Source organism: Schistocerca piceifrons, chromosome 2 (assembly GCF_021461385.2).
Source record: "Schistocerca piceifrons isolate TAMUIC-IGC-003096 chromosome 2, iqSchPice1.1, whole genome shotgun sequence".
Taxonomy (NCBI): domain Eukaryota; kingdom Metazoa; phylum Arthropoda; class Insecta; order Orthoptera; family Acrididae; genus Schistocerca; species Schistocerca piceifrons.
Genome location: NC_060139.1, coordinates 833,934,044 through 833,955,462, shown reverse-complemented (window position 1 = coordinate 833,955,462; position 21,419 = coordinate 833,934,044). Strand labels below are relative to the sequence as shown.

At 39.9% G+C, this 21,419-nt stretch overlaps 1 protein-coding gene across 1 annotated transcript in view; it reads left to right on the top strand.

Annotated features, from left to right (window-relative positions):
* Positions 1-21,419, top strand: part of LOC124776409 (methylcrotonoyl-CoA carboxylase subunit alpha, mitochondrial) — a 112,186-nt gene that overhangs the window by 35,403 nt on the left and 55,364 nt on the right. The window contains exons 6-7 of the mRNA XM_047251393.1: positions 2,805-3,017; positions 4,132-4,303. Of these exons, the coding sequence (XP_047107349.1) occupies positions 2,805-3,017; positions 4,132-4,303 (385 nt within the window). The remainder of the gene's footprint in view (positions 1-2,804; positions 3,018-4,131; positions 4,304-21,419) is intronic.

Genomic DNA, 21,419 nt, shown 5'->3' with positions numbered 1-21,419 from the left:
AATAAATTAAAAAAAATACCACACATTATTAAAACAACTGTGTAAATAATAGTGTTTCCACTGTGTTACGATTTAGTGAATCGCCATAAAATACAGATATAAATACTGTTTTTTCTTAAAAAAAAAAAAAAAAGGTAAAGTGGCCGCAAACACAGCAGAAGGTATCAGAGGCCAGGAATGGCTGTAAATAAGGGAGGTTTTTTTTTTTTTTTTTTTTTTTTTTTTATTAAAAATCTACTGTAAAGCAGGAAATACAACAGCAAAGGTTAAAAAAAAAAAAAAAACCCACCAAACAACTGATCACCGCAGAAGGGGGGGGGGGGGGGATAAGAAAATAAAACACAAGAACCAAGGGGCCACAGGTGGTGCTCCAGGAATCGACCTCTGAGAGGATCCGGCAACAAACTTTTTCACGAGTGATGGGATAGGCAGCCAAGAGTTGCATTCACTTCACAAGGTGGAAACTCAGACTAGTGGCAGTCTACGAATGACTAATGGTAATCTTACTGAGGCTACCTGATGTCCGATAAACCAAATGCAACGATGGAACAAAACGCCAAAAGCACTCCACTCGCTGCTCTTCGCCTCCGCGACACTACGAGCAGCAACATGAACCCAAGTCAATGGAGAATCGCGAGATATCACAATAATGGAGATTTCTGTACTTAGATTGAAACGCACTCATCTTAAAGCTTGCTGGATTTGTTTTACCATGAGGTCATGCACCCTCGTGACCACAACCCTTCTATGCAGCAGACCATGCGCACCACCAGCGATCCCGGCGAGTTCTCGCACTGCGCAGACCTGGCTCCTCCTGAGGCCCCAACTGAACTGCCACACTCATACGACATGAACAAACAACAACTACATATCAATAACTGCCGCTGCTGCCACTAACGGACAGGCAACCCTTATGAAATGAGTGGTGCCAGTCAATACGAGAAGAAGACAACCGCAACCATGCCACCTAATCGAAACTGTCTGGCCTCCAACAGAGGGCGGAAACCTACGAACAGCACCAACGCGAGCTGCAGCACGGCTCACCAGTCTTAGACAATCGTTCCCAAGTGATGTTTCATTTTGATTAACTGTTGTGTTCCATCATTATTCCTGTTTGCACTTACTTGCTTTACTTTCCATATGCGTGTCATCCGGTAATCTTTGTGACAGTTGTCCATTTTCTGGGGGACATTTTTAAATTTAGAAAGAGTTGAATTTTGTCATAATCTTTCTGTATAAAGATGCCATTAATTCTCTTTTCCTATCTTAATTTTTGCAGTTAGTTATTCAGTTCTCTTTAAAGCATCCCAGTTTCTGTTCAGTGAGCCTTCAGTTTCAAAATGTGTTTGTTATGCTTGACTGTGTTACTTTAATGAGAACAATTCAAAGCCTTTGAAAACTGTGAAGAGGCAAGAAAATGGTCAATGAAATATGAAAGAGCACGGAAATGAAGAAGACACTCTGAAATGGATTGTGAATATAGTGGTGGAAGTAAATTATTGACAGCAAAGAACAAGCAGAACTGATGCAAAACATGGGGTAAAGTCAGAAAGACATCAGTGTCATATATAAAGATGAAAGTAAAGTAAAGAATGGTGTGTGTGTCAGATATAGTTATGATTACTCCGATGAACCAATGAGAATTAAGTGTTCCAATGTCAAATGGATTTGTGTTGGGGTTGGAAGGGGGTGGGGGGGGGGGGGGGGGTGTGGAGGAACGGAGTGGTGGGGGCAATTGCAGGCACCTGCTAAGAATGGTAGCTGCAGCAGTTGACGTGTATAGTGTTGAACTGTTAAGATTAATAGTAACTTGATACAGTGGCTTTAGCAAATTTTATTCCATTTTGAAATGGTTTGTGTCAGCAATCCATCAGTGGCTATGCCTTTTCAATGTCGCTAATCACATGAGTGATCATAACTTAATAGTAAAGTCTCCACTGACGTATTATGATTAGTTACTGTTGCACATGCTTTCGTTATGGCGTGCATAGCTCAGTATTTGTACAGATGTGGGAGTGGTAGAAGTGCTAAGGAAATGTCATTCAGCTAAACTCAGGAGCTGTAAATAACTATGGACTGTGCTGTAACTATCAAGATTTAATCTTGACGAATGTAGTAACAAGTCAGATAATTGCTGAGGAAAAGAAAAGCTACTAAGAAGTAAACAAAGTCTGAGTGAATAATAGTTACTTAATCACAGTTATTATTCCGTTATTCTTAGATGATTCCTTTAAAGACAGTTTAGCAAATTAAGTAACTTCTAATTCTAGTTTGACTGTTTGGCATCCACCAAACATTCATTCTCATTTTTCTTTTGTTATGTTAAGCTGAAACATGACTTAAACAAATATATAAAAAATTAAAATGTAGCAATGGAAAATCCAGGAAGGGATGTAACAATATGATGAAAAGGAAAGTTGCCACACACCCTATAGCAGAGATGCTGAGTCCGCGCGCGCGCACACACACACACACACACACACACACACACACACACACAAATGCAACCGCAGCTCACACACGACTGCAGCGTGTGTGTGTGTGTGTGTGTGTGTGTGTGTGTGTGTTCTTTTGACGAAGGTCTTATAGGCTGAAAACTTTATTTGTGACTGTTTTTGTTGTGCCTACCCATGACTCAGCATCACCGCTATATGGTGAGTGGCACTTTTCCTTTTCATAAATTAAAATTTTAAAAATATCAAACACATAATATTGTCTGCTTATTAAAGAGTCACTTTGTTATATTATTCATAAGCCAGGCTCACGTATAAATGTTTCTTCTAATATTTTTGCAACTGGAACAGCCTGGAATTTCAGATATGCTTCGTATGGAACTGGGTGCAGCAGCTGTTCGAGCAGCACAGGCCGTGGGTTATGTTGGTGCTGGAACTGTGGAATTCATTCTTGACAGGCACAACCATTCTTTTCATTTCATGGAAATGAATACTCGACTGCAAGTGGAGCATCCTATAACTGAAATGATAACTGACACCGATCTTGTTGAATGGCAGATCAAGGTAATGTGTATGGAATATCATGGTTATCTTCCTAAGTTGCTTCCCCTGTTACAGTATATTCATGGGCCTAATCTACACATTATCCCACATGTCAAGGGGTTTTCAAGATCCATAAAACCCGAGACACAACAATAATGTGTACACTAAGAGATGCCTTTGCAATATTGTAACATATGGTACAATGTTACGGATATGGAGTACATTAGAAAATTTGGCCTTTGGTCATCAGCTGTGGATGGCACCCTGCATTGTGTCCCTTTATTGGTGACACAGAATGTCAATACTTCATGTGAACCCTCTCTTGACAATACTGAGTGCACGATCAGTCCCTACACTATCAATCGGCATGTCGGTATGGCTTGTAGCGACACCACTCATCGCCTGGCAAGGATCTCCTGAAGGTCATCACTGAGTGAGATTGTGCTGTGCTTGTAACACTGGACTCACATTTGTTTGGAATGGACTCAGACTCCTGTCCAACGATCCAGGTTTTGGTTTTCTATTATTTCAATAAATCAGTTACGACAACTGCTGGGATTAAGATCTCTAAGAGAACACAACCAGTTTCCTTCCCTATCCTTGCCCTTTCTGTCTTTAATGACATGACGCACTAATATAAGGTTCCCTCTGTTCTGCCAATGATATGGTTATGTATAACTAATCCAGATGTCATCACTGTGCCAGCCTGCTTCCCTGTGCTTTGAATACCATGTGCCAAACACAAACAGCACACACTCGGTACCACTGTATCCTAGACTTTTGCTCACAATGACTGTTGAAGTGACACTAAGGAGTTCTGTAATAGTGTGCCATGTATGTCCCATGTTTCAGTGTTGACCTACTACAGCTGGTATGTGCAGTGTCACTATGATAAGTTTTTTTTGTGGACCTTTAAGATCCCTTAACTTAAGTATGTGAACCTGTCAAAGAACACACATTTTATTGCAGTCTTATTTTATAGTATGTCTTCATTTTAAAGCACAATGGTTCATTTTAATTTAGCGTTGGAGATCTCGTATTTGATATGTGAATTATCTCATGTTTGTGTGTCTGTATGATATGTCGTTTGTACGTATTCTTCTGTGTGTATAATACAGTCAAATTTGCATAACAGGTTGCTGGGGGAGAAGAATTACCTCTTAAACAGGATGAAATTAAGTTAAATGGTCACGCTTTTGAAGCTCGAATTTATGCTGAAAATCCCAACAATAACTTTTTACCGGGGGCAGGTCCATTGCTTTATTTATCAACTCCTGTACCAGAAACAGATGTACGTGTTGAAACAGGTGAGTACAGAGTGAAATTTTATCAGCCTATGTAATCGTATGAGTTGAAAAAGATATTCCTTGGCACTCAAGATTTTTAGTGTTATGTTCATACACTACATTTGGCAAATGGAAAGGTTAGACACACATAAGTGTTTCACATAATTGTCTCTCTTCACACGAAAAATACTCAGTATTCTTGTTACTTTAAATGAAAGTAAAAAATTTGAGCTATGATGACCTCTACCATTGTCAACATTAGAAACCACTGAATGCTTCTGTGGCCTCCTTTTATACTTGAATTTCTTGTGGCACTGGTTTGAAGGAAATTTAAAATATTCTTGGAACTTCATTGATGTGTTGTACAGAGAAGGGATGCTGTATTATACTAGACACAAGGCTTCTTTCCACAGTGAGGAATTGCTCAAGGGTATGGAACAAGTCAGAAAGTCAAAAATACATGCTGCATAACGACAGAATTGATAAGCTTATGTTCCTTCTGTTGATCTTAACCCTTTTTCCCTTTAGCAGGTGTAATTATTATTATTATTTCTTTCCTTTCTCAGACGTTATTATTGTTATTATTATTATTATTATTATTATTATTATTATTATTTTAGCAGCTCACCTCCCATGGTTCTTTAGTGAGCTGTTATTTTGATGGTAAATGTGTTTCCTACAGGAATGAAGCAACTTTTCTGACTCCACTAGTGACAACAGGAACTGATTCGTAACACTTTCTATACATATGATACAATTTACTGCCATGAGATATTTGGTGGTAAGTATGTATATTGAGGTTCTCAAAAGACATAATAGTTTTGTGGTACGTATTTTTCCCAAGCCTCTTTGAGAGAACACTTTGGTGATAAGTATTCTCCCCAAGAACTTTTTAAAAAATGTTATTTGGTGTGATGTATACTTTTCATGGCCTTTGAAGCTGCATTTCACAACAAACAGAAATTACACTTGGTACAGTGGACTGCCATTAGATGCCAGGAACGTACAGAAGCTGTGTGATATATTCTCATTAATGCAGAAAAGAAATACAGTTACTAGTATGCAGCAAATAAAAGTCACCTACTGTGTTTTTTAGCTGTCATGAGTTCACTTGCCAGCCACAGTAGGCACTCGTATCTTGGAATTGGCAGTTAGTTTGTTTTGTCTGTCAACAATCCTTTGCAAATAGGGAAACATGGTGCCTGGAGTAAAAATTTATTGCATTTTGTCTTATCATTAACATGTATCAGTTAATAAATGCTTGTTGTTAAGAGTTACACGAGTATCAATAATTCATATGCTATCATGACTGATTTACCTGAACACATGCCTAAGTGGTTCGGACAGTTATTACTATAACTGCTCTGACAGATAAGTATGTCCCTCATGGTCCGCGAAAGGGTTAAGTGAAATGGTCCACAAGGATGGTGGATAAGTCAAACATTTTAAACACTAAAAGTTAAGATGAGAAATGTGATAAACATTTAAATGTGTTCATACTGGTTTTTACTAAATAACTCCTAGGCTGTCATAGCTGTCTGTCATAAAGAAGCAGTTTACTTACAGAGATCACATTACTGTGCTGAAAATGTGCAGTAGTTAACAATATATACATTAATTGGTTCTGTTCAGAAATTTGTCAGTGGAGTGGAAGAAGTTAGCCATCAATAAATCATTTAGACCCATCTTAACTTATACTTAGTTAGCAGCTAAAATGTTTGTGGTTGCTAGCAAGTTATTGAAAATGTGTGTTCCTAATCGGTGAATAAATTTCTGGAGCAAAGTGTTCTCATTCTCAGTGCTCATTCTGTGCACTGAGTTCTTGGTTGGAAAGTGAGAAATATTGTTTCTACAAATTTCATTCAAGAACGCATAAAGAATGCATGTGTTGAGAAGCAGTAGTTATTATTCTCAGTTCTTTGGACTGCATGAAATGAAATGTAAATAATTTGTATGTAAAATAACAGAAATATTTCCATAAATCTTTTCAGCTAAATGTTGTATGGCACCTTGAGTGTTTGTGTTCTTAGTGACAAACACAAACTTACAAGCTGCTGGAACAGAAACAGGTGAATCAGGCATGTTAAAAGACATAAATGAGAAAGACTCAATTCATTATATTGTTTTTGAAACCAATGAAAGGAGAGGTGTCAGGTGGAAGGAGGAGTCATTCCACACTTTGTATGGACAGAAACACAACTTCTGTTGTAACAGCTGTCTGCTAATAATTGATAAATTAAAAAAAACTGTATTTGATAAAAATCACAGATGTATGTGGAAACAAAATATGAAGAAAGTTAAAGTTGTATGAAAAACATTGCAAATAGGGGAAAAATTAGAATATATCAACCAGATTTTTCCAGATCCAAAAATAAGTCGGAATGCACATGTCATTAGCCAACAGACCTAGACTAACAGCTTCACAGTACGTCTGTTAAGTATAGGTGGATGTAAGGGAGAAAGGGCGGTTTTTTTATTGATTCCATGACTGAATTGTTATACATCATACACACGTGATGCAAATACACTAATGGAAATGAAGAATGTTATGCCATTGAGAACTGGTCTGACATTTATAAACCCATCACAGAACAGGCATTAAATTATTAAACCTTCATTCCGTTCAAAACTAATGTCCATCGTCAACATCAGTAAGAGGTGTGAGCTTCATGAACACAAATACATTCTTGTGGTCATTGTGTCCTGGAAGCAAACAACCTACAGGAATTTCTTGCCATGCCTGAAACACATGCTGCGTCAGTTCATGAAAACTGATAACTAGAGACTAGTATGAAAATACATGTCTTCCCGTTGCATCCCAGTCTTTTTCTATGGATGAACTAGAGTGGCCCATCAAGGATCCATACAGTCCTTGAGACATTTGTGGTGTGAACTGCGATGTGGAATCTTGAATACTCCATTTGGTTCTCTCAAGAAGTGTGTGACAATAGGGATTATCATTCTTGCCGGACACTGCTGAGCATTTAACTTTCCATCAACAATTACAGTCACATCAAATAGCACTCCACACGGTGATTCCATGAGTTTGAAAAGTACTTGTCTCTAGAATTGCTATTTCCTGTGATGCTTCACCAGATTGTCTATGGAAATGTTAGCATCAGTCTGACCACAGAAAACGGAAGAGAGACAAATTGCCGAACACCACACATTATTCATTGTCCCAGGTGACTCTGGGTCTACATTATGCAAATCTCTGTTGTCTGTGGTATGGTGTCAGTGGAAAACAGCGCATAGCAACCCTAGAGATAACCCAGCTTCCAGTAATCTGTTCTAGTTGGTTATTGGTGACACACTGCCTGGGTTTCAGCTGTTGTCATCCTTCTATTTGTCAGTGCCAGTCGATCAATACTGCGATCTTCTCAAGATGGTGTCCTTCTGGAAGAAGCCAAGTGTGTTCTTCTTGCCCCACTGTTGTCCTAAGTCCATCTCATCACCACTCATTCTTGCTGTCACTGTACTGCAGGGAATTGTGACAAGCTGCAGGTGCAGATTGTCTGGGCATGTCGTATTTCAGTTGCCTCCTGCAGAGATCCAGTGACATTAGTCCCACGCAGTAACCATCATGTACTCACATCATTCTTCAGTTATGGGAATGGATTTTTTTCCGTATTGAAAGTACTGAAAATAATCTTTCACAATGATGAAATTTTAATCAACATATCTCACATACCGAGGCTACGTCAGAATGGCAGCTGACTGCAAGGCCGAATCTCGCGCTGCATCAGAAAAGCACGTGGCAGATAACTTCCAAGGGCAGCGCCGCGTCAGAGCTGCACGCGGCAGCTGAGGGGTCAACGACTGTCCAATGCCGCACGCACGCAGTGCACATGTGCGCGGCGCAGGAAGCAAGCGTCAGGTGTAAGAGCGAGAGAGAGATGAAGCTTACCGATGCTGTTCACTGCGCTGTCTGTATTTTACACTCTCTCCACATGTTCTTGGGCTCCTGCATCTGATGAGTGTATTTATGCGCTTCAAAATGACGAATATTAATGTCACAAAAAGGGTATAGCATTACTGAATAAAGGGGAATAGATATGCATAATCGATATGGTTTATTTACAGGTGACCAACAAAATAGAAGTGGGATTACTCGTGACATCACGCTAGATACGTTGTTACAGTGGGTTCTGATTAAAATCACATTATCCATTAGTAAATTAGTTCATAAGAGAGTTCCTATGAAATCCATTTGACCCCAACCATAATTGTTGTATTAACATGAAAATATAAAAATGAGGTACACAAATATATTAAATTTACTGCATATTCCATATCACTAAACAAACAAAGTTACATGTAACTGTGGGCTGACCATCTAACTGCAATAACGTTCACATTGTGAGAGGAAGTTTCTCATGCGTCAATATATTTGCAAAACACCATCAAGTGAAACTGAGAAAGAAAAGTTACACCAGTTTGGTGCAGGTGGGGCGTAGATTGTGTCATTGGATGTCAAGGCTGTTGCTAACAAGAGGAGAAAAATACAACTCGAAGGGAATCTAGAGATTTCCACAGTGGAGACAGAAAGCGTAAGGAATTGGATTATAAAAGACTAAGTTGAGTGTAATTTCTGAAGGACTTTTCCTTTATGAAGCTAAAGTGCATGGCGCATCGTTGACACGACGTTATCACCTACTTAACTGTGTAAATGACAATTCTGCGACTCCAAGATAGCTGCTACTTACTTCTTCCTAAAACACGACTTCTCTCACTTAAAACAAAACTTTACTGTGTGACCAAATTCACCGTCTCTATCCTCTCAACATCTTGTGACTAACTTTACTTTGCGACCAAATTCGCTGTCTTCATCCTCTCAACATTTTGCGACTAAACTCGCCGTCTCTATAACTCCGTAGAGCTGGCCTCCTCGGGCCCAGCTGGTTGCTTAAACTCCTCTATCTTTGGTTATATCGCAGTGTCCTGGGACACGTCATACAGTTAAATGCTACTACTTCAATAGTCAGTATTCCTTCGGAAAATACAACGGAAAAATAGTGTCAAAGAAGGCTCAAGGTTCTGAACAGAGATTTCCGCTTACTGGCGTTTAGCTGCGGGCTAGACGCGGTTCACGTCTGATGGTGCATGATCAGCTGTCGTCAGAGAGCACGGAACACTGCTCTCGTGAACTCTTCTTCGACATGAAAAATTAAAGTCTGGGCTGAATAGTTTTGTGTCTGTTGAAAGCTGACAGATGAAAGTGGGTAGGATGGACTATGTCGCGAAACGGAAAAGTGAAGAAACGACACAGACAGCTAAGGGTCCGCGCTGGAGCCAACCGCGTCACGTAAGGTACGTGCCCCTGCGGGTGGTGCATGACTCTTCATGTGTTGTGTTGAAAGAGGAAAGACGAAAGTGGGTAGGATGGACTATGTCGCGAAACGGAAAAGTGAAGAAACGACACAGACAGCTGAGGGACCGCGAAGGTGCCAGCCGTGTCATGTAAGGTACGTGCCCCTGCGGGTGGTGCATGACTCTTCATGTGTTGTGTTGAAAGAGGAAAGACGAAAGTGGGTAGGATGGACTATGTCGCGAAACGGAAAAGTGAAGAAACGACACAGAGAGCTGAGGGGCCGCGCGGGTGCCAGCCGCGCCACGTAATGTACGTGCCCGTGCGCGTGGTGCAGTACTCTTCAAGAATTGTTCTGTTAATAGTTGAAAGATGAAAGTGGGTACGATGGACTATGACGTGGAACTGAAGAGTGAAGAAACGACACAGACAGCTAAGGGTCCTCGCGGGAGCCAACCACATCACGTAAGGTACGTGCCCTTGCGGGTGGTGCATGATTCTTCATGTGTTGTGTTGAGAGAGGAAAGATGAAAGTGGGTAGGATGGACTATGTCGCGAAACGGAAAAGTGAAGAAACAACACAGACAGCTAAGGGTCCGCGCGGGTGCCAACCTCGTCACGTAAGGTACGTGCCCATGTGGGTGGTGCATGGCTCTTCATGTGTTTTCTTGTTAATAAGTGAAAGATGAAAGTGGGTAGGATGGACTATGTCGCGAAACAGAAAAGTGAAGAAACGACATAGACAGCTAGGGTTCCGCGCGATCGCCATTCGCGTCACGTAAGGTATGTGCCCCTGCGGGTGTGGTCCTCTTGTTCATCCAACAGACTAGGTATATGGCCAAAGCTTGCTCGTTCTGTGGGTGTGATTCACTCTGTTTACGTTATCTATCACGGGGGTAGGCATGTGGTATGTCCCTCCAGATAAACAATCAAATACAAATGATAATAAAGCATGGTTACATCCTAAATTACCCTTCCAAAACAATTTATTACCTAAGACATCATTATTACTAAACAAATAATTGGCAGTACTCGGGAACTTACTCTAGCATACTTGAAATCCTACAAAATGATTATCCTCATCAATATAGTAACGCAGTGACACATGAAAACACTAGGTTGATACAAATACTAAATTACTGGTGCTGGGAAACTGTAGCTAAAACTGTCTAAGCATTTGATTATAGCATAAATAAGACCTGGACAAAATGAACAATAGTAAAAATAATACATCGAATAAGTAATTGGACATAACTAGTTGGATGTAAGTAATTGGACATAAGTAATTGGACATAATCAATTAGACACAGCAATTTGACATAAGTAATTGGCAACTCATCATAATGATACAAGCGGTTGCAAAACCGCAACAAAAGCAAAAGTTCAAGATATTATTGCCTTTATACAAAACTGCCTTATCCTCCAGTTATATTCTGTAGCAAAATGAATGCAAGTATCCCCTGGTATTCCTTTATGCTCTCATTTATATTTTCATGCCAACTGATAGTCTTTGGTACTTCTACCAACAGGGAAACTGTCGTTAAGTCATGGCAGTGTTGTGTGTAATGCTGTGGAATAGTGTAATGTCACGTTAATACTTCCTTTAACAGGATTCTGATGAAAAGTGGTTTTGTGTCTCCTTCAATGAACAGACCAATAATTATTAAACATGTGATATGCTGTTTGCTGTGTTGATTTGTTTTTCCAAATATTTGTGATTATCAGTCACCCAACCAATCGTTCCGGTGTGTATTTATTGTTCCTTTTGTTTATTCTCTCACCTACCTGCTTCAGTATGCTAATTATTGGCGGCTTGACGAAGCTAGTTGCATCTCGGAAGACGTCGATATGACTTACCTGTCGGTGCTTTGGTTTATAATAAAATTAGAGTTCATTTGTCATGTAAAAAGTGTGTTGGGAGCAAAGTAAGTTCCTTACTGTTGACAATGTGCATAAATTTATTCAAAGGGTTCGTTATACAATGGTTAAGTATTTCTGTGTTGAGATTCAATGCAGCTTGAGGTGCTAAGGTGCGACACGTGTCGTGCTCATGAGATTGTAAGTTGCTGACAGCACAGCTGACAGTGCGGCTGCATCCGGTTTCACTGGCTCGGCGGCAGAACTGGCGTTCACGCTGGGTCCGTCGTCTTGCTACGCGTGGAGTTAATCTCTCGGTACAGTCACAAAATTTCCTTCCGGAGTTATCTTATGTTGTTCACGACAGTTGTGCATGGAGGATGTTCTTTTCTAAGGGACTCTAATAATTTCAATCGCTAGAGGTCCAAAGCTATCGGGTTCCAATTATTTTACTTAAACATTTCTTCTAAAATTTAGGTAACTGGCAGGTGTTAGGCCTCTAGATAAACTGTATTTTGCAATGGCATTCCAAACCCAACTGCTTGGCAAACGCGTTTCACACACAGCGGTCGTTTACAGGACACATATAGCGTCAAGTGCTGGCTTTCTTGATGCCATATAGATCCGTTTATTAACCGTGGTGGTGATACAAGATAGCCGGAGATCGACCTGAAATTCCAACGTTTACTAATCCTGATGGTTACTAATCCTGATGACAATGTGTACCAGGAAAAGTTCTCTCTCTGACAACACAAATAGATCCCCATCTTTAAATCAGGCTAGTAAAATCTGCAGGGCAATATTGAGCTGGTGAATTTATTTCTATAACTATCCCTGTAGGTTTGCTGTTTAAGCTCCAACGTACGAATGTACGAAGGTGTAGCGTGGCTGACGCACGTGGCCTGCAGGGTGATGGTAGGGTGGTGAGGAGGGGTGAGGGGAAAGGTACAGATGCTGCACGTGCCAAAGACAGTGGCGGTGGGTGGGGAAGGGGGAACTACAATGGCCGCTCGCTCTGCGGACAGGAGGGAGGGAAGGGAAGGGGGCCGCGTCACCAGCTGACAGGGAGGGGCGGGGCGGGGCTCGGCGCATGTGAACAGCTGTAGACAACAGCGGCGGTATTTGCGCACTCCTTCCATGGAATATACAGAAATACGTGGTACCAAGTAAAAAAACTTACCTTGTTGTCCGTTCAACATCACATCATGAAAACAATAAAATAGCACTTGAGGAAGACTCCTTTTACTTTAGAGTAACCTATTTGTTTAACTTGGACGTACTTATTCATGTTGTTATCGTTGTGTGATCATTTATCAAAACATACATGTAATAGGGCGTGTTTCAAATGACAGGTAGATGGCAGTATGTAGTCATTGATCTACTGGCAGTTACGAAGGCGAGTAACTATCATGTTTTTATGGTAAAGCTTTAATAGCTTTGTTCGTGCACTATTCACTAAATTAACAGGTGAAATGTGAATCCCTTTGATATATACAAGATTAACTGATTCTTTCTCTACGTGTTCTTTTGACTAGGACAACTTTCCCCTTAATTCCATGATTAAAGAATGTTTGTGTTTTTAATTCTTGACTGCTACGATAACATTATTGGAGACGTTAAATGACAAAACAAAATGGTTACATAACTTTAATCACTTCCATTAACATGTGACATCATAAATTATATTACCAATGGTTGCCAGTTCTTATGTCCACTTATAACTAACATGCACAACTTAATTAAAGGTATAGTAATGACGGTGTTTTCCGTCAATTGATTCTTTTGCTGCATGCAGGACTTTTCCAACTGTTTACGTACCATCTCATAACTACTCTCTGGAATGTAAATCATAGGGGTTTGACCTTAGAGCATACCTACGCTGCTGTCTAGGCGGTTGTATTACCTTCTTTCTTGCTTTATTGGGCGGAACTACTGGTGCAGTAGGCCCGGTTTCACTGTTAGGTGGGGGTGGCTTGGGTCCTTTACACAGTTTCAATCTGTCAAAATGAACAATCACTGTGCATTCCGCTAACTAAATTTACGCATTTACTGGTGAAGTAGGCCGGATGATACGGTATGGTCCTTTCATCATGCTTTAGCCAATAAATGGCCTTTCTCTAAAAATTACACTATTATTCCGTAACGCCCACCGCCTGCCCATATGCCCATCCTGTACAACTGGTATCAGAAGTGGGATGAAAGAATTTACAGGCAGCTAACACTGCCGGCCGTGGCTTGGCCGCAATGGAAAAATGAAGTTACCGTTTGGGTGCTCATATAGTAAAGTAAAATCTCTTACTGTCTGGCTCATCCTTTACACCTATTAAAATGCACATTTTCTTTCTAGATTGTATGCTAGTCATGTTTTTCTGGGTGTGGTATACATAAATAAAAATGTTGGTATCAGTGAATGAGTAATAAGACAAAAATGAAAGTACATGTTCATTCAGGAAGGATATTGAGCCGTGTGACTCGCGTTAATGCTGTTTGTTGCTTGGCACCTTGTAATAGGGATAGCAGCGTCTCATTTCCTTAGTGTGTTCATTGGTGCCACTACGTTTGCTTGCTTGTCTGTCCGTGAGTGGCAACAGCAGCGTTTATCGATAGCACGTACTGTGGTACCATCTTTGCAGTGGCCTCTAGTATTTCCAGGCCACCATGTGTCGAGCGAGTTGAGTTGGGAGGGAGCAGCAGTGAGGTCCGGACGGCCAGTATTCGCCCGCCGCTGTCAACACACATGCACTGTCAGACGGAAGGATGTGGCCATGAGAGTGCACAACCACGTCAAGGACCAGGTTCAGTGAGTTTTAGTTGAATGGACCATGATATTCGAGTAATTCAACTTTCACTTGTGTGTGTGTGTGTGTGTGTGTGTGTGTGTGTGTGTGTCCGTCCGCCCGCCTGTCGAAGTGACCTCATGGCAATAAGTTGTCAGTTGATGATTTATATTGGAATCTTTCCCATGCCTGACTTGAGTGGGGACGATTTTGGTTGCTTGATCGGTCGGTTATCGCAGCAGACGACGTGCATTTGGTCTTCCGACCACTTCTGGCTTCTCTGTGTTCATGCCGACTTATAATTCATCCGTGTTGTTTCACAGTGACTAGTTTTAATATTGTGAGTTGTTGATGGAATTGTTTTCCCGGATCCATGTGTATCTTGTGGTTTTGAATGAGCAGTTATTTTAATGCTGTCTGCGTACTGAATTTGGTGAGGAGTTTGGAACTGATATCAGTTCAGTTGGGGTGGAGCAGCGCGAGGGCAAGCGGTGGTCACTGGCAGCGTGCTGCCACTGCCGGATTGAGGAGGGGTAGCTGCGAGAGTGACGACTTCGTTGCACACCATACCCTGGATGTTTAAGTTGAGCGAAGATTTAACTGCTAATGCGACCTCGCCTTTGGTTGGCGGGTTGTTGCTCCCAGGGCCGCTGAGCCTGGCAGCAATGAGTGAAGTGAAGTGTTTCAAGGTGGTGAAATATTGCAGCCATCTTTCTCTATTTGTTATTCATCATTGAATTTAGTATTATTCTTGTTAGTGAAGTGCAACCAGCAGTATTTTCTGCCTTGTGGCCTCTAACGCCCCAGTTATCTGCCCTGGAGGTTAGCATATTTTTCTGGCAGTGTACCTTTCCTCGTCGTGTTGATGCTGTCTGACATGGTGTGTAGTTCGACAGCCTATTGTATTGTACTGTGCATATTTTTGGGAGGTCTACCTTGGTTCTAGTGTTTCCTTTGGCCTTGTTTTGCTGTTTGGTGTTTTCTGAAGGTGTAGTGCTGTCTGTCTCTTCGCCCTTGGCTAAAAGTATTCCATCGTTGTACTGGTGATTGGACGTTAGGTGTATTGGTTAGTTGGTCGGTCAGTGCTTAAGCTACCCCTAGTTTGATTTGCCATCCTGTTATGTGAGTACGACTCTTGGCTGCCTGTCTCACCTTACCTTGTGTTTGAGTTACCTCCCCATGCCGACCCTGGAACAATTGCTGAGAACCACTTGTCCTGATTCCTTAATAAGGCCTTATGCCATGTTACAATAAGTTTGTTTTAAAACAAAGTATTTATCTTAATAAGTGCTATTTGGAGTTGTTCTTCTGACCTCTAATTCAGGGCTTCAGACGTTTGTTGTTTGAGGTTATTGTTGGTGTCCTTTGGCCCCAAAATTGTGGAATTTTTTTTGTGATAAGGCCTTCAGCCTTCATACAGTCAATTGTTTTTTAAGAGATTGTTTTAAAATTTTAATTTCTTTAAATAAGTTTACATATTTGTTGTGCAACCGAGAGTAACTGATTATGGTCCCGTCCACAATCGTAACCTTATCCTGCCACATCCTGAGAACCCAGCTCTCAGACATCAGCTTATAAATGTTCATGAACTTAACTCCTGACAAGTAGCACTCTTGTATTTACATAACATCAAATATTACAGAAATTATTTCTGTTAATTTTATGGGAAACTCCCACAAACTTTTAGAAAAAAATGAAGGGGAAAAAAAAATTGGAACAGTGGGATGCGAATGCTCTCCTGATCCATTTTTGGTTTTACCTTGGTGCCTCAACTGACTATGCTATGCTGAAACTCAGCTTCTGTTGGCTGCATATTTTATGTTATAGTCTTCTAATGTCTTCAAAGGGTTAAATATTATTGATATTTAATTATGACAAATCCTTACAAGAATGACGTGTTTTTATAAATCTTCAGTGGGTCGTTTCCTAAAAATGGCTTACTCTCATAACATGTGAATTATATAGTGATAATAACTAAATATGAAAATTCTTTAGCCACCAATATGACATTTGCAACATTTTATTATGACATATATTATAGCTTTGAGAGATGAAGTAGTAGAGGCAGCAGAGGATTAAGTTGGTAAAAAGACGAGGGCTAGTAGAAATCTGTGGGTAAGAGAGGAGATACTGAACTTAATTGATGAAAGGAGAAAATATAAAAATGCAGTAAATGAAGTATGCAAAAAGGAATACAAACGTCTCAGAAATGAGATCGGAAGTGCAAAATGGCTAAGCAGGAATGGCCAGAGTACTAGAGTACAAATGTAAGGATGTAGAGACATATATCACTAGGGGTAAAATAGATATTGCCTACAGGAACATTAAAGAGACCTTTGGAGAAAAGAGAACCACTTGTATGAATATCAAGAGCTCAGATGGAAAACTAGTTCTAAACAAAGAAGAGAAAGCAGAAAGGTGGAAGGACTATATAGACGGTCTATAAAAGGGTGATGTATTTGAGGGCGATATTATGGAAATGGAAGAGGACATAGATGAAGATGAAATGAGAGATATGATTCTGCGTGAAGAATTTGACAGAGCACTGAAAGACCTAAGTTGAAATAAGGCTCCGGGAGTAGACAACATTCCTCTAGACTAATAGCCTGGGGGTAGCCTGCCATGACAAAACTCTACCATCTGATGAGCAAGATGTATGAGACAGGTGAAGTACCCTCAGACTTCAAGAAGAATGTAATAGTTCCAATCCCAAAGAAAGCAGGTGTTGACAGGTGCGAAAATTACCGAACTATCAGTTTAATAAGTCACGGCTGCAAAATACTAACACGAATTCTTTACAGATCAATGGAATAACTGGTAGAAGCCAACCTTGAGGAGAATCAGTTTGGATTCCATAGAAATGTTGGAACACGTGAGGCAATACTGACCCTACCACTTATCTTAGAAGATAGATTAAGGAAAGGCAAACCTACGTTTCTAGCATTTGTAGACTTAGAGAAGGCTTTTGACAACGCTGACTGGAATACTCTCTTTCAAATTTGGAAGGTGGCGGGGGTCAAATACAGGGAGCGAAAGGCTATTTACAATTTGTACAGAAACGAGATGGCAGTTATAAGAGTCGAGGGGCATGGAAAGGTAGCAGTGGTTGGGAAGGGAGTGAGACAGGGTTGTAGCCTATCCCCAATGTTATTCAATCTGTGTATTGAGCAAGCAATAAAGGAAATAGAAAAATTCAGAGTAGGAATTAAAATCCATGGAACTTTGAAGTTTGCTGATGACATTGTAATTCTGTCAGAGACAGCAAAGGACCTGGAAAGCAGTTGAACGGAATGGACAGTGTCTTGAAAGGAGGATATAAGATGAACATCAAAAAATCAAAACAAGGATAATGGAATGTACTCAAATTAAATCAGTTTATGTTGAGGGAATTAGATTAGGAAATGAGACACTTAAAGTAGTAGTATTAGTTTTACTATTTGGGGAGCAAAATAACTGATAGTAGAGAGGATATAAAACGTAGCCTGGGAATGGCAAGGAATTCATTTCTGAGGAAGAGAAATTTGTTAACATCGAGTCTAGATTTAAGTGTCAGAAAGTCTTTTCTGAAAGTATTTGTATGGAGTGTAGCCATGTATGGAAGTGAAACATGGACAATAACCAATTTAGACAAGAAGAGAATAGAAGCTTTCGAAATGTGGTGCTACAGAAGAATGCTGAAGATTAGATGGTTAGATCGTGTACCTAAAGAGGAGGTACTGAACAGGATTGGGGAGAAGAGGAATTTGTGGTAAACTTGACTCGAAGAAGGGATCGGTTGGTAGGACATGTTCTGAGGCATCAAGGGATCACCAATTTAGTATTGGGGGCAACATGGAGGGTAAAAATCATAGATGGAGATCAAGAGATGAATACACCAAGCAGATTTAGAAGGATGTAAGTTGCAGTAGTCACTTGGAGATGAAGAAGCTTGCACAGGATTGAGTAGCATGGAGGGCTGCATCAAACCAGTCTCTGGACTGGACTGAAGACCACAACAAAAACAACAACATATAATATAAAACCCACTCAATATGGGCTTCTGCTGAACATGTCAAACACAATGTGGAGTGAAGATGGAAAAAAATTGATCCATCTTTGGTTTTATCTTGGCACCTCAACAAACTACGCTATGCTGAAACTCAGTTTCTGTTGGCTGCATATTTTACATTATAGTCTTCTAATGGCTTTAATCACTGAAATGTTATTGACATTTAACTATGACAAATCTCAACAAGAATGATGTGTTTTCGTGAATCTTCAGCGGGTATTTGCCTCAAAATGGCTTACTCTCATAACACACGAATTATATAACAATAATAACTAAATATGGGAATTCTTTAATCACCAATATAATGTTTCTCAACATCTTATTATGACAATTTGTACTGATAAAGATTCGACTCATAGCTTAGAAATAGCATATATTTGTAGTCTGTGACATATAATATTAAACCCATCGAATATGGGCTTCTGCTGAATGTGACAAATACAATGTCTTTCTTTGTGCTTGTGATGTAGAAAGCATTCTTCCTTCCCATTGGTTCTGCTTTACGTGGCATGTTGCTGAAATAGTGCAGAATTTATTGTGTATTTCATGTGACAGAATGACCCCTCATCAAGAAACAGCAGTACGTGACGTCAAAAAACTCTTGGAGCCTTGTGTCAACGTTAGCTGACTTGTCCCATGTGCCATTGGCTTTACATAATTGTTGTTTCAATTTTCTAAATAAAGCAGCAGAACATGAAACATACCTAAAAATAAAAAATAAAAAGCCTGGGGCACAGCAAGGTCTCCAAGAAGAACCAGAATTGAAAATATACAAAATAGAAGCTTGGAGAGAAAAAAAGTCTGGAAAGTTCTGGCCACTCAAAGAAGTAAACAGTTGAAAGAATGTTGTCTTCACCTGCCTGAAATGTAAAACAGAAACAACAGGCTGCCCAAAAAATGAAAATAAATTTTGACTGAAAACGATACTTATTGTATTAGGGGAACTGGAAAGTAATGTTGTTTCTGAGCATGTTGAAATTCATTTGTCTCTTATCAGCTCATTGTGTATTCAAAGTCATGCCATAGACATTTCAAGGTTAGAGTGACTTATTTACTCATAAATCATTAAATCTCTCTTTCTCTCTCTCTCTTTCTTTTTTCTTTTTCTTTTCTTTTCTTTTTTTTTCAATTTTTGATGAAATGCCTACCCAAATACTAGAAGAGGTACATCCCTGGGATCATATGCTTTTTGAGTTTCATTAGTGTAGTTATACAACAGTTGCTACTAAAAACTTTTATGATGTTTATCAAAGTGCATTAGATGTTCATAAATGCCAAAGGTGATTTTCTAAGTTCAGATCTAATAATTTAGATCTTTTTGACCTGTTTGGATCAGGAAGACCAATGACTTTAGTCAGTGATATGTTAAGGACAGAAGTGGAAGCAAATACATGTTTGACAGTTGAGAAACTGTCAGAGAGGAACTGTCACAGACTCTCAACCAACATTGCTTGACCATCCAGGAATGTTTACAGCAGTCTGGTAAAGACAAAAAAGGCTAAATGAAGCAGCACATGAATCTAATGGCTTCAGCATAACGATGCAGAGGCGCTTTTTTACCCTGCAAAAGGCAGTGGCTCTCTCTGAATGAATCATCATGAAGTACAGCTAAGCTGGGTTTACACCCCAGAAAGGTGCTTTTATGGGCTTGGTGGAGTACTCAGGTTGTCATTAATTTTGAAGTGCTAAAACCTGGACAAACTGTGAATATAGACATTTATTATGAACAATTGGATCAAGTAATCAATCTTTAGTTGAAAGGTGCCCAGGGATTGACGACAGAAGAGGCGTTGTATTGCGATGTGAAAATGCAAGACAGTGTGGTGCAAGACAAACCCTGGAAAAAATTAATAAGGTGGTGTGGGGCATATTGCCTCACCCACTATTGTGCCATTGGATTTCTGTTTATTCCAATAGCTACAACATTTTTGAAGTGGCAAAAAATGTGAAAATGTGGATGATGTCCAAAATTTCATCTCCAGATATTGTACTCAGAAACCAATGGATTTTTAGCAATCTGGCATTGAGAATTTGCACACTAGATGGGATAAGGTTGTTGATAAAGATGGTGACTACACTTTTGGTTAAATGGTTAACAGTGTATCTGTTTGAATTTAATGTAAAAAGATGACATTACTTTCTGCCCCCCCCCCCCCTCCCCCGAATTTAATGTAAAAAGATGACATTACTTTCTGCCCCCCACCCAATACATTCTTTAACAGTCTTATACTTCTTAATAAAACTGTTTGGAATAGATATTTCTGAATTGCGATATTTTTCAGCTTTTATTCCCTTCCTCACTGAAGTGTCATTGTTTCATTCTCATGTATTGATCAGCTCTTGCAAAATTGTCTTCATTACTGCTGGAGTTAGAACAGGTACAAGTTGTCTGTAAATAATAACAGAAAATGTTTGGCTCTAATATAATGTGAGAGAAGATTCTTCATTTATCAATTTCTAAGCTGTTTGGTTATGGCCAGTGTTAAATGTTTCATGTTACGTACATCCTTTGCTGTATAACAGTGACTTTATAACAAAATGAAGAGTTTTAATAAGAACAAGCAAAATTCCCAATAAAATGCTTGGTTGGCATATGTCATATGAGCATTTTATTTGGGTTACTGTTTGGTAGATGTATCTAACCCATGAAGTTTAAGTTGGGTTTCAAAATTTACTGTAATCCATCGCCCATTAACCTCAAGCTTGACATTTCAGCCAACACTACACTGTACGAGCTAATGCAGATGTTGCTTGTAATGAAAATGTTGCTTGTAATGAAAATGTTGCTTGTAATGAAAATGTTTGTGAAATTTGTAGTGGACTTTCTAAAGCTAGATTTAATCAACACTGGACATTCCTTTCTACTCCCCAGGAGAATGTTATTGAACACAATTTCTATATCTTTTTTTTTTCAGTTCCCTTGCTTTTATTCCACCTTCTTCCTCTGTCCCCGTCTCTCCTTCTTTCCCCATCTCCCTCCCCATTCTTCTCTACCACTCCCTATTTCTCTCTAATTCTCCCTAACCTTCATGATCTCTCCCTATCCCTCCTTACCCTTCCTTATTCATCCTTAACCTTCCCTATCCATCTTAACCCTATGCCTCCTTACCCATCTCTACTCCTCCTTGCCTCTCCCTACCAGTCCAT